This window comes from Salmo salar, chromosome 12, assembly GCF_965601325.2.
Source record: "Salmo salar chromosome 12, fSalSal1, whole genome shotgun sequence".
NCBI lineage: Eukaryota > Metazoa > Chordata > Actinopteri > Salmoniformes > Salmonidae > Salmo > Salmo salar.
Window position 1 is genome coordinate 79,421,109 of NC_138302.1, and position 13,544 is coordinate 79,434,652.

At 41.3% G+C, this 13,544-nt stretch overlaps 1 protein-coding gene across 1 annotated transcript; it reads left to right on the forward strand.

Annotated features, from left to right (window-relative positions):
- The first annotated feature begins 3,460 nt into the window (after window positions 1–3,460).
- On the forward strand, window positions 3,461–13,223 carry mx (Interferon-induced GTP-binding protein Mx). Its single transcript, NM_001139918.1, has 12 exons — window positions 3,461–3,694; window positions 6,088–6,225; window positions 6,429–6,583; window positions 6,723–6,861; window positions 6,987–7,185; window positions 10,454–10,532; window positions 10,787–10,909; window positions 10,994–11,132; window positions 11,447–11,605; window positions 12,269–12,345; window positions 12,494–12,787; window positions 12,874–13,223. The coding sequence occupies exons 1-12, from the start codon at window positions 3,505–3,507 to the stop codon at window positions 13,096–13,098; spliced, it is 1,917 nt and encodes a 638-aa protein (NP_001133390.1). The 5' UTR covers window positions 3,461–3,504; the 3' UTR covers window positions 13,099–13,223.
- The last annotated feature ends 321 nt before the right edge of the window (window positions 13,224–13,544 follow it).

Here is a 13,544-nt window from a genome sequence, read left to right on the forward strand (position 1 = left end):
TTTGTTTTCGAATTCTTTGTGGATCTGTGTAATCTGAGGGAAATATGTGTCTTAATATGGTCATACATTGGGCAGGAGGTTAGGAAGTGCAGCTCAGTTTCCACCTCATTTTGTGGGCAGTGTGCACATAGCCTGTCTTCTCTTGAGAGCCATGTCTGCCTACGGCGGCCTTTCTCAATAGCAAGGCTATGCTCACTGAGTCTGTACATAGTCAAAGCTTTCCTTAAGTTTGGGTCAGTCACAGTGGTCAGGTATTCTGCCACGGTGTACTCTCTGTTTAGGGCCAAATAGCATTCCAGTTTGCTCTGTTTGTTTGTTAATTCTTTCCAATGTGTCAAGTAATTATCTTTTTGTTTTCTCATGATTTTGGGTCTAATTGTGCTGCTGTTCTGGGGCTCTGTGGGGTGTGTTTGTGAACAGAGCCCCAGGACCAGCTTGCTTAGGGGACTCTTCTCCAGGTGTCACGACTTCCGCCGAAGTCGGTCCCTCTCCTTGTTCGGGCGGCGTTCGGCGGTCGACGTCACCGGCTTTCTAGCCACCGCCGATCCACTTTTCATTTGTTCTGTCTTTGTCCAATTACTTGTTTATTATTTAACCCTCTGTTACCCATGTTGTGTTTGTGAGTGATTGTTTGTTGTAATTCGGTCCATCTTTGTGGGCTCGTGATGTTACTTCTTTATATTTGTCTTTTTGAGTAAAGTATATTGATTACTCATATCTGCTGTCCTGCGCCTGACTCTCTACACCAGCTACACACAGGACCCTTACACCAGGTTCATCTCTCTGTAGGTGATGGCTATGTTATGGAAGGTTTGGGAATCACTTCCTTTTAGGTGGTTGTAGAATTTAACGGCTCTTTTCTGGATTTTGATAATTAGTGGGTATCGGCCTAATTCTGCTCTAATTCTCCCTCTCTCTTTCCCACAGAGGAGAGAGGGGGAGCTGCTGGATGGTTTTGACACCTCCACACTCGGTCGTAAATTTGAGCAGGAGAGAACTCTTTCTCTACCCTTTAGTTTCAACCAAAGGAATGCCTTTGTCTAGAGAGACTAAGCCAGCCCCACCCATCTCTAAGGATTCACATGTGAGGACATGTGCTAAACAGTGAGTAGTGTAGTAAAGATTAAGACTAAAAGTGGTAGTAGCCTACAACAAGGAAAAATTCCAGGTAAACAGAAAGTGTCCAGATATTTTATAAATGTTACATGATGCTTACCCAGACACACTTGTCTAAATTGATGGGTCATGTGAAAGAAATGCTGTAACCCCCAGCCACATCCAGTGGTGGAAAAAGTACTAAATATCATACTTGAGTAAAACTATAAATAATTTCAAATTCCTTATATTAAACCATACGCAACAATTTTCTTTTCTTTTTTTTATTGACGGATAGCCAGGGGCACATTCCAACACTCAGACATAATTTACAAATGAAGCATTTGTGTTTAGTGAGTCTGCCAGATCAGATGCAGTAGGGATGACCAGGAATGTTCTCCTGATAATTGTGTGAATTGGACAATTTTCCTGTCAAAATGTAACGACTACTTTTGGGTGTCAGGGAAAATGTATGGAGTAAAAAGTACATTATTTTCTTTGGGAATGTAGTTAAAGTAAAAGTTGGCAAAAATATTATTTCTAACGTAATGATGTGGGAAATGGTCAGTGGGGAGATGTAGAAAACGAATGTCATATTGTTTTTCATTTTGTGATGTTATTAAAAACTGTATGGACCAAATACTGTAACTTGGAAAGGATACCCCCTTTATCTGTCAAGTTTTCATTCAATATGTCGGGCATAGGATATGGTAAATGAAGGAGGTATTTTTGTTAAGATAGGAATGTGATTTTAGGAGTCATATGAGAACTTCTAATCATATCCTTTACACATTAAGTAGCCACGCCCTGGGTGAGGTCAGAACGCCCCTTTTGACCAAGAGTGCATAAAGGCTTGGAAGAGGAATCAACCTTAAGACCAGGAAACGTGAGGCAGAGAGCTGCACGTTTGGATTGGTTGACGCTTTGAACCTCAACAGGAGGTGAAGAAATTAACTCACCTTCCTTTGGACCAGAGAGATCTGTCCATCGTGGTTCGAATCGTGAATAACAACACAAGCAGGAAGAGGCGAGAAGCTTACCTCAGACAATCACTGGTACAGCTGATTAGCTGTCTTAAGTCAGATATCGAGAAAAGCGAGTCTAAGTGAGACTATCACCAATGGGAACCGGTAACATGGCTTGTTATCTTCCAGAGTGAACAACAGTAGAAGACGGGAAAGGGGAGACCCCTTTCGGACAATCAGAGCCATAAAGCTAGAAGGCCAACAACTTTCTGAGAAGGCTTGGTTCCGACTGAGATAAACGACGAACGAAGGCATTTCACAAGTAAATACATTCATGACCTCTTATTCCAAACGGGCGGCGGTTTGTGTGCAAAGTATATGGTTAATGGGAGAATAGTTATAGAATGTGTCCCTTTTTCTCTGTCTCTCTCTTTTTCCCCTCCTCTCCATCTCTGCTTAATAAGCCATCATTTTGTCAGTCCACTAGCAACCTTTGTCTCATGTAAAGGGTGTATGTTTATTCTGTGTTATTATTTAGTTAGCTAGTAAATAAATAATTAAACCAATTTGTGTAGTACTGAATAATGAGTTAGGCTGGGGTTTTTTTCAGATCCAAGAAGGTCTGGTCAGAATGATGATTTGATAAGAGGTAATGATTAATAAGATGACTGTTTATAGATGAAATAAGTAAAGACCTTATAGAGTTTAATCCGGGAGATGGTAACTCTCTAAACCAACTTCTTCCGTGGTGCCCCAAACCCTAATGAATTGTTACATGATTAATTTAATTGGGTAGTAATTAAATGTAGTTAGTGGATTAAATAAATAAAAGTAATCAGATTAATGAAAGTAAAGTCACAACACCGCCCTAGACTCCCGCGTCTGTCCAGTGCATACTTTAGCATCAGTTCGAGGTCCCTCTACACCTGCACCTCCAGAGGGGTCAGGTCTCTTCGCTGCCTGGAGGAGGAATTCAGCCATGTTGGTTCCGACCTGTCTATTAGGGAACATGCTTATAAAATGTTGAACCAACACACACAAACAAAATGTGACCTTTCCTATTGCTCAGAAATGCTATACTCATAAGTCTATCTGTGTGCATGATGTTAATCTGCATATTGTTGAGTCTCTGCCACTTTGTCCGTGGTTTACAGTTTAAGACATACTTAATGTTTCACATCAACACGTACAGGCTGCAAGTCAATTAATTACTTTCTGTCCTCAGGATGGTTGAGCTATTGATATTTGAAAAATGTATGTAAAATCGAGTGAGATGAAATACTCAGGTTACTTTTGTGTTGGAGAAATGAAAGTGAAACTATATTATGGATAAGTATCGTTTCCCAGGGATGACTCTTTCTACAGAACCTGTACAGCCAGTAGTCAGTTGCAGTGTAGTCAGTTGCAGTTGCAGTGTATTAACCATTTTTTTTTATCGCAAATCATGAATTATACGCTGAACCAACATTATGAGGAGAAGGTGCGTCCTTGTATTGACCTCATCGACTCCCTGCGCTCCCTTGGCGTAGAGAAGGACCTTGCGCTGCCAGCCATCGCGGTGATAGGGGACCAGAGTTCAGGGAAGAGCTCCGTGCTGGAGGCGCTATCTGGGGTGGCTTTGCCAAGGGGGAGTGGTGAGTGATAATTCATGAACATTCTGTATGTGCATCATTTATCGTGTAGTTTATAGTGTTAACAGTGCCTGTAGTTGTTGTTTTTCTACATAGTGTACATGTTGATAGTGTAAATTATGTGTTTATTGTGGCTTCATCATGTCAAATTCCTGGTAGGTACATGTTTATTTTTCGTACCTTTATTTACTAGGCAAGTCAGTTAAGAAAGAAAATCTTATTTTCAATGACGGCCTAGGCACAGTAGGTTAACTGCCTTGTTCAGGGGCAGAAGACAGATTTTTTTACCTTGTCAACTCGGGGATTTGATCTAGCAACCTCCAATGCTCTAACCACTAGGCTACCCTGCCGCCCCATATGAATGTACTTGGCGAATAAACGTTATTTAGATTCTGATGAAACAGGTGAGATGAGGGCAGTGGGAAAGTAGGCCCCTAAATGCCAGGTAATCCAATATATAATATGAGTACGCGGCCAGTATGTTGCAATCAACTTTACTGAACAAAAATATAAACGCAACATGCAACAATTTAATTGATTTTACTGAGTTACAGTTCAATTGAAATAAATAAATTAGGTCAAAATCTATGGATTTCACATGACTAGGAATAAAGATATCCATCTGTTGGTCACAGATACAGGATCTCATCACGGTATTTTTGTGCATTAAATTTGCCATCGATAAAATGCAATTGTGTTTGCTAGTTTCTATGTTTAGGTTCTGATGTTATAGTTGATATGTACAGTGCCTTTGGAAAGTATTCAGACCCCTAGACTTTTTCCACATTTTGTTAGATTACAGCCATATTATAAAATTGATTAAGTAGTTTTTTCCCCTCATCAATCTACACACATTACCCCATAATGACAAAGCAAAAACAGGTTTTTATAAATGTTTGCTAATTTATTAAAAATAAAACCTGAAGTATCACATTTACATAAGTATCCAGACCCTTTACTCAGTACTTGGTTGAAGTACCTTTGGCAGTGATTTCATCCTTGAGTCTTTTTGGGTATAATGCTACAAGTTTGACACACCTGTATTTGGGGAGTTTCTCCCATTCTTCTCTGCAGATGCTCTCAAGCTCTGTCAAGTTGGATGGGGAGCGTCGCTGCACAGCTATTTTCAGGTCTCTCCAAAAATGTTCGATCAGGTTCAAGTCTGGGCTCTGGCTGGGCCACTCAACATCATTCAGGGACTTGTCCCGAAGCTACTCCTGCATTGTCTTGGCTGTGTGCTTAGGGTCATTGTCCTGTTGGAAGGTGAACCTTCTCCCCAGTCTGAGGTCCTGAGTGCTCTGGAGCAGGTTTTCATCAAGGATCTCTCTGTATTTTGTTCCGTTCATCTTTGCCTTGATCCTGACTAGTCTCCCAGTCCCTACTGCTGAAAAACATCCTCACAGCATGATGCTGCCACCAGCATGCTTCACCTTAGGGATGGTGCCAGGTTTCCTCCAGACGTGACGCTTTGCATTCAGGCCAAAGAGTTCAATCTTCGTCAGACCAGAGAATCTTTTTTATCATGGTCTGAGAGTCTGTAGGTGCCTTTTGGCAAACTCCAAGAGTGCTGTCATGTGCCTTACTGAGGAGTGGCTTCCGTCTGGCCACTCTACCATAAAGGCCTGATCGGGGGCCCTTCTCCCCCGATTGCTCAGTTTGGCCGGGCGGCCAGCTCTAGGAAGAGTCTTGGTGGTTCCAAACTTCTTCCATTTAAGAATGATGGAGGCCACTGTGTACCTTCAATGCTCAGACATATTTTGGTACCCTTCCTCAGATCTGTGCCTACGACACAATACAGTCTCGAAGCTCTACGGACAATTCCTTCGACCTGATGGTTTGGTTTTTGCTCTGACATGCACTGTCAACTGTGGGACCTTATATAGACAGGTGTGTGCCTTTCCAAATCATGTCCAATCAATCACATTTACCACAAGTGGACTCCAATCAAGTTGTAGAAACATCTCAAGGATGATCAATGGAAACAGGATGAACCTGAGCTCAATTTCGAGCCTCATAGCAAAGGGTCTGAATACGTATGTAAATAACGTATTTCTGTTTTTTATTTTTAATGCATTTGCAAAAATTTCAAAAAACATGTTTTCGCTTTGTCATTTGGGTTATTGTGTGTAGATTTCTGAGGACATTTTTTTTTATTTAATTCATTTTAGTATAAGGCTGTAACATATCAACATGTGGAAAATTTCAAGGGGTCTGAATACTTTCCGAAGGCACTGTAAGTTGATATTCTTATCTCTTTTTTCTTCTCTCTCTCACTCCCCTTCTTCCAATGAACTCTCTGACAGGGTGATGAATATGGGCTGTTTTTCTCTGGGTTTCTTGCAGTTTCATTTAATCTCTTTTACACTGTCTAACTCCTCCTCTGTCAACTCTGACAGGTATTGTAACACGATGCCCTCTCGAGCTGAAGATGAAGAGGAAGAAAGAAGGAGAGGAATGGCACGGAAAAATCCGCTACCAAGACCGTGAGGAGGAGATTGAGGACCCCTCTGATGTGGAGAAGAAAATTCGGAAAGGTGGGTGTGATCACTGTCATTGTGTGGTCACACCCACTCTCATTGTGGTCACACCCACTCTCATTACCTCAAGTGTCTAAACTGAGTCACTATTCTTCACTAACATACTATTTTCATGTATACCTAAAACCATGAATAATATCATTAACTGTTGGTACAGTTAACTATTTCTAAGGCACCTGTATTCTTGTTCCCCCCTCCAGCCCAGGATGAAATGGCAGGTGTGGGGGTGGGTATCAGTGATGACCTCATCAGCCTGGAGATTGGCTCCCCTGACGTCCCAGACCTCACACTCATCGACCTGCCAGGCATCGCCCGGGTAGCTGTCAAAGGTCAACCTGAGAACATTGGTGAACAGGTACATACCTCCACCCCACCCCCAATATTAGTGGGGAACCACTGTTCATTTGTCACCCCAGTTTTAGAGCAGAAGCCAAAATGACACGTATCCCCCCACCACACGTTATGTACAGTATAATAATCTTTGGCATTTCCAGATTAAGAATCTGATACGCAAGTTCATCACAAAGCAAGAAACAATCAACTTGGTGGTTGTGCCATGCAACGTTGACATTGCAACCACAGAGGCTTTGAAGATGGCACAAGAGGTGGACCCTCAAGGTGGAAGGACATTAGGTATTCCACACTTTATTATTTACTCAACTATTATGAAGCAAGCTTTTGTGTAATGGTGATTATAAACCATGTGGACTTGTGTTGAATTTAATGAGTGAGACTTGTGTGTGTTTCCCATTGAACAGGCATCCTGACCAAGCCTGACCTGGTAGACAAAGGCACAGAAGAGATGGTGGTGGACATAGTTCATAATGAGGTTATCCACCTGACTAAGGGCTACATGATAGTCAAGTGCAGGGGCCAGAAGGAGATCATGGAGCAAGTCTCACTGACCGAGGCCACAGAGAGGGAGAAGGCCTTCTTCAAAGAGCACCTTCATCTCAGGTTGGTCCTGTGGGTTGAAGTGTGCTTTAAATCTGGTACACAGAGGGCTAACAATTAGTCAAGAACATTCTGCGGCCAATTATTGCTCTTTACCCCACAAGATAACAAGATTTACCAAAGATTCCAGCCAACGAGCCAGACCATCTTAAGCATGAAACACACTGAGAATCTGAGACCCTATAGACTGCCGATAGGTACTTATCATAGTATGAGGCCGTTCCTTCTCTTGCTAGAATAAAATACGTACCTGCTGTGTACCGACCTGGTACCGATGAAACTGCCGTATCTACTTGTAGAATTGCAATGCTCAGCAGTGGCCGACAACTTGACTTTGAGTCAATCAGAGAGCACGGTCCTCCACGTGGGGGAGGCGACTGGACCCTTACGAAAAACGATTGCAGTCAGAGTGCAGTATAACTGCAGTATGCTGCAAATACTGCATTCAAAATAACCCGTTTTTTTACTGCAGTAATTTTGCAGTGTAGCTGCAGTTACAGTGCAGTACACTGCAGTTATTCTGTAACGACTGCGTCCAAAATACTACAGTCGACTGCAGTTTTACTGCAGTTTCAAAACTGCTATAATTTTTTGTGAGGGGAGTGACAAGAAAAAAGAAAAAAAAAATAGGGCACTTTTTCCGGTCTCAACCAACCTTTTCATGAGAATTGTTCTTTTTTTTTGTGCTTGAATACGTTTTTTTTTTGTCAGGTTTGATAATGTGCCCTAGATTATTAGTTAGCTTCCTAACTGAGCAAGGCAGTCACACACACACCTCATATGAAATGAAGGGAGTGGTAATAAGTGCAGCACAATGCGCACAACACTAAATGCTTTACCAAGCTAGCTATCTGGCCACTATAGCCAGTAACATTATAATTAAATCACAATGGATATGTTTCCATGAAGCAGCTGCCTGTAGCTGGATGCCGAGTATCAATGCAGTGTCATTACTTTACCTAGCTAGCACAACAGGTAGCTAGCGAATCATGCTAACAATGTAGCTAACGTTAGCCAGGTAGCTAAAAATGTATCTATGGGTAGTATGCAATTATGGAGAGCGAATTAAAATATTGCTAACTAGTTATCTAGCTGGTGCCATCTGGCTAGTATCAACAAGGGGTTTCTACAACAATAGCAACATTAGCGCAGCTAGCTATTGACTAGACCAGTGGGTCCCAAACTTTTTATAGTCCTGTACCCCTTCAAACATTCAACCTCCAGCTGCGTACCCCCTCTAACACCAGGGTCAGCGCACTCTCAAATGTTGTTTTTTGCCATCATTGTAAGCCTGCCACACACACACTATACAATACATTTATTAAACATAAGAATGAGTGCGAGTTTTTGTCACAACCCGGCTCGTGGGAAGTGACAAAGAGCTCTTATAGGACCAGGGCACAAATAATAATAATCAATCATTTTGCTCTTTATTTAACCATCTTACATATAAAACCTTATTTGTTCATTGAAAATTGTGAATAACTCACCACAGGTTAACGAGAAGGGTGTTGTAGTGAGGTGTGTACTGGCAGCAGAGAAGTCAGGCGCAGGAGAGCGAAAACTGATTTACAACGGTGTCGTTTAATATCCATAAACCACCGTCAACAGAACAATACAAATCAATGGATCAAACAAAACCCGGTAATACCAGCATACCGTGCACAAGCACTACAAGAAACAATTACGGACAAGGTCATGGGGGAGAACAGAGGGTTAAATACACAACATGCAATTGATGGAATTGGAACCAGGTGTGATGGAAGACAAGACAAAACCAATGGAAAATGAAAAGTGGATCAGCGATGGCTAGAAGGTCGGTGACTTCGAACGACGCCCGAACATGGAGAGTGACCAACTTCGGCGGAGGTCGTGACAGGTGTGCTTGAAAGGATACACATAACTCTGCAATGTTGGGTTGTATTGGAGAGAGTCTAAGTCTTAAATCATTTTCCACACACAGTCTGTGCCTGTATTTAGTTTTCATGCTAGTGAGGGCCGAGAATCCACTCTCACATAGGTATGTGGTTGCAAAGGGCATCAGTGTCTTAACAGTGCATTTGCCAAGGCAGGATACTCTGAGCGCAACCCAATCCAGAAATTTGGCAGTGGCTTCTGATTAAATTACATTTTCACAGAACCGCATTTTGAAATGTCAATGAGGCTCTCTTGTTCACGTATCGGTAAGTGGACTGGAGGCAGGGCATGAAAGGGATAACGAATCCAGTTGTTTGTGTCATCCGTTTCGGGAAAGTACCTGCGTAATTGCACACCCAACTCACTCAGGTGTTTCTCCATATCACATTTGACATTGTCTGTAAGCTTGAGTTCATTTGCACACAAAAAAATCATACAATGATGGAAAGACCTGTGTATGTCCTTGTTAATGCAGACAGAGAAGAGCTCCAACTTCTTAATCATGGCCTCAATTTTGTCCCGCACATTGAATATAGTTGCGGAGAGTCCCTGTAATCCTAGATTCAGATCATTCAGGCGAGAAAAAACATCACCCAGATAGGCCAGTCGTGTGAGAAAATCATCATCATGCAAGCGGTCAGTAAAGAAAACTTTAAGCTCGTCTCTCAATTCTAAAAAACGTGTCAATACTTTGCCCCTTGATAACCAGCGCACTTCTGTATGTTGTAAAAGCGTTACATGGTTGCTGCCCATATCATTGCATTGTGCAGAAAATACACGAGAGTTCAGGGGCCTTGCTTTAACAAAGTTAAACTAGATGGTTTAATTTTATTTTTGGCAGTGAAATGAGGCTACTCAGGCGAGAAAAAAACCTCACCCCAAAGTATAGCCCTGTTGTAAAATATAAATGGACTGTTTAAAAATGTGAAGAATAATTTTTAACATTTTTTTATCAATCATTTTTCTTTGACGTACCCCCAACGGCATTGCGCATACCCCAGTTTGGGAATACCTGGACTAGACCATAAAGCAACACACACAGACATGCATCGCCAAGCAACACTACTGCCACCTTCTGGTTTGAGTTATTTGAACAATTCTGACTGGCTAATGACTTCAAGGTCTTTTCTGTGTGAGCACAAAAGAGATTGACTGCGACATTCTGTTCAGAGTTGCTAACTATTGTCGGACGGAAAACATCTGACAATCCTACCGGTGTGTCTGAGTTGTTAGGCTGTCTCCCCTATCATTTTCAGATCTGTGTTGTTGTTGTTGTGTTATTGTCTGACAAATGCATCAACATTTTCTGAAAGGTTTGCATTGTGTTTTCACATTTTCTCTGTCCTTTATATAGCACTCTTTATGATGAGGGGCATGCCACCATCCCTAAACTGGCAGAGAAATTAACTCTTGAACTAGTGCAACATATCGAGGTGAATTCCTCTTCCATTACATTTGCTGCACATTATACTATACCTTTGTTTTTTAATTAATGGTCTCTTGTTGTTTTCGAGTACCCAGTTGGATTGTGGATGAATTCAAAAAACTGATACACAAACATGTTTTGTGTATGATTTTTAATTACATTATGATGTCCCTGTACCTCTCGGCTTTATGTGAATATACAGTGATTATTTTCAGGGTGTATTGCTATATGCCTTGTTTGAATGTCTTTCTTTGTGTTTAGAAATCCATGCCTCGTCTAAAAGAGCAGATTGAGGAAAAGCTGGAGGAGACACGCACCACTCTGGAGAAATGTGGTACCGGACCCCCTGAAGACCCAAAAGAACGGCAGTATTTTCTGATCGATGTGAGTCCCTGAAGCTCAAAGCCATCATAGTCCCTCATTCTTAGGATACACTGACATGTGATGCTTCCTCTTTCCGTGTGGCAGAAAGTGACTTTGTTCACCCAGGATGTCATTAACCTGAGCACTGGGGAGGAGCTGAAAAGTGGAGACATCAACATCTTCTCCACACTCAGAACAGAGTTCGGGAAATGGAAGGCACAACTGGATCGCTCTGGAAAGAACTGTGAGTACACAATTCTCATAAACATTGGCCATAAATACTGCGTCAGGAAGTTTGGTAACCGAGAGTTGCCATTTATGTCAATATGTATTCTTTTCCTGTATCATCCATCATCAAAATGTCAAATGTAGTGCCCAGATATTTCAAGACAAACAAAATATCATATCAAAGTTGTAGATCGTTAACATACTGCACTAAGATGTATAAAAATAATGTAGCCTCATTGCATCTTTCTTGTAAATCTAAAATGACATTGAATGTTTACACTCACACGTTTAGGTTAAGCAACAGGTTAATGTGGATGCCTCATATTGCAGTTAATAAGAAGATTGAAAAAGAAGTGGCTGATTATGAGAAGACGTACCGTGGAAGGGAGCTCCCAGGGTTCATCAACTACAAGACCTTTGAGGTGATGGTGAAAGACCAGATCAAACAACTGGAGGAACCAGCAGTCAAGAAGCTGAAAGAGTTATCAGGTACAGTATTGAGTACATAGATCTTTTTTTTTTTTTAATGTTTTTTTTTTACTTATCCTGAAACCCAGTCATTGTGTTTGATTCAACTATGAAGCCAACAAAATTATTTACATTTTCCCATCCAAGAATGTAGTCTATCTTTGAGTTTGGTAGTAGTTTTGAGTCCTACCCATGTCAGATCTTAGTTTGACCAGTATTGTTGCAGCAAAATGTTCCTGCAGCAACAGGATTTTAACGTTTAGTCCATAATGTTGCTTGATTGGTGGTTAGGCTATTAGCCGGCCAAAATTAGCCTACAGGCAAAATGCCTATTTGTTTATTTGGATCCACATTAGCTTTTGCAGAAGCAGCAGCTACTCTTCCTGGGGTCCACAAGAAACACATAATATGACAAGTAACAAAATAGTGATACACTGATAAACAAGGACAGTCACAGAAATGTTAAATACAACAATATAGAAACAATACAAATAAACAATTATGTGTGTGTGTGCAATACCGTTAATATAACCTTGTGTTATTGTGTGTTTTCAGTGAAGTTATGTAAATCATGAAGCTCATCTGCATTTCCTGCTGTGCAGGAAAATTCTTAGCAACAAAAGAGTGATCAAATTAAGATCCTACATCTGTATGTATCACAGTAGTGTTTCTTCCCTCTTCTAGATGTTGCTAGGAAGGCGTTCATACTGCTGGCTCAGAACAGCTTCACAGGTTTCCCTATTCTCCTGAAAACAGCAAAGGTAACTGTTTTCATAACTGTTTCTATATACTTTTCCATATTCATGTTACGATTTAAGCATAAACTAAAATTGCCACAGCTGGCCATCAAGTTAAACCTAAACAAGATGTGGAAATAACACATTGAATAACTCGTTTTTTGGCCTTCAGACTAAGATCGAGACAATCAAGCAGGAGAAGGAGTCTACGGCTGAGTCCATGTTGAGGACTCAGTTCAAGATGGAGCTGATAGTGTACACACAGGACATCACCTACAGCTCTAGCCTGAGGAAGAGGAAGAGGGAGGAGGAAGAGTTGGAGGAGGGAGAGTTAGTTAAAAATCCTTCCCTTTCTTTTGGGAGTCAGAAAGTGTTATCTGTTTTCTCTGTAAGGAGTACTGTCAACGGCCATGACAACCATGCTGCCCTACGGGAGATGATGCTGCACCTCAAGTCCTATTATAATGTAAGTCAGGAGTATTTACAGTAGGCTACTGTTAAAGGAAGTTCATTGTCTCATGCCCAAGAGCTGATGTTTTTTTTCTTTGCCAGATTGCCAGTCAGCGTCTGGCTGATCAGATTCCCATGGTGATCCGCTACCTGGTTCTGCAGGAGTTTGCTTCCCAGCTGCAGAGGGAGATGCTTCAGACTCTGCAGGAGAAGGACAACATCGAGCAGCTGCTGAAGGAGGACATCGACATCGGCAGCAAGAGGGCTTCACTGCAGAGCAAGCTCAAACGTCTGATGAAGGCACGCAGCTACCTAGTGGAGTTCTAGTATGGACAGCTGCTTGTTAACATTTAGGATGGTCTAATTTCAGATAGCTTGGTCAATGGAAGTAGGCATTGGGGTTTGGGGTAGATTCTGTTATCTAACTTATAATAAAGTTACTATGCAATCAAGTTCTTTGTTATCGTTTTTTTGTTTATAATATTAAACTCAAATGCAGCTAGCCTACCTGGTGGAGTGGAAAGCTGCCTGATAGCATTTGGGAACAGAGAAGGAATCTTTTTATTAACAGTCAATGTATAATTTATTTCTGATATTTTCACTTGTGGTTTATAGTTTATATTTCATAAAAAATATATTGTATTGTTATTTAACGTGCTTCCTCTTTATCATGTTTGGATGGGCCTGTGGGGTGTCAGGGAAATTGCAAGATTGTTATAATGCTTGTATTGCATTATAATGGTTGTTTTATTCCACAGAATAGAGTATTCTGT

What these genes read in the sequence shown, in the direction of transcription:
- mx (NM_001139918.1), top strand. Translation starts at nt 3,505, where the DNA reads ATGAATTATACGCTGAACCAACATTATGAGGAGAAGGTGCGTCCTTGT. An exon ending in GGAGAAGAAAATTCGGAAAG is followed by an intron (nt 6,226 to 6,428) that starts GTGGGTGTGATC and finishes TCCCCCCTCCAG; the next exon opens with CCCAGGATGAAATGGCAGGT. An exon ending in CTGAGAACATTGGTGAACAG is followed by an intron (nt 6,584 to 6,722) that starts GTACATACCTCC and finishes TGGCATTTCCAG; the next exon opens with ATTAAGAATCTGATACGCAA.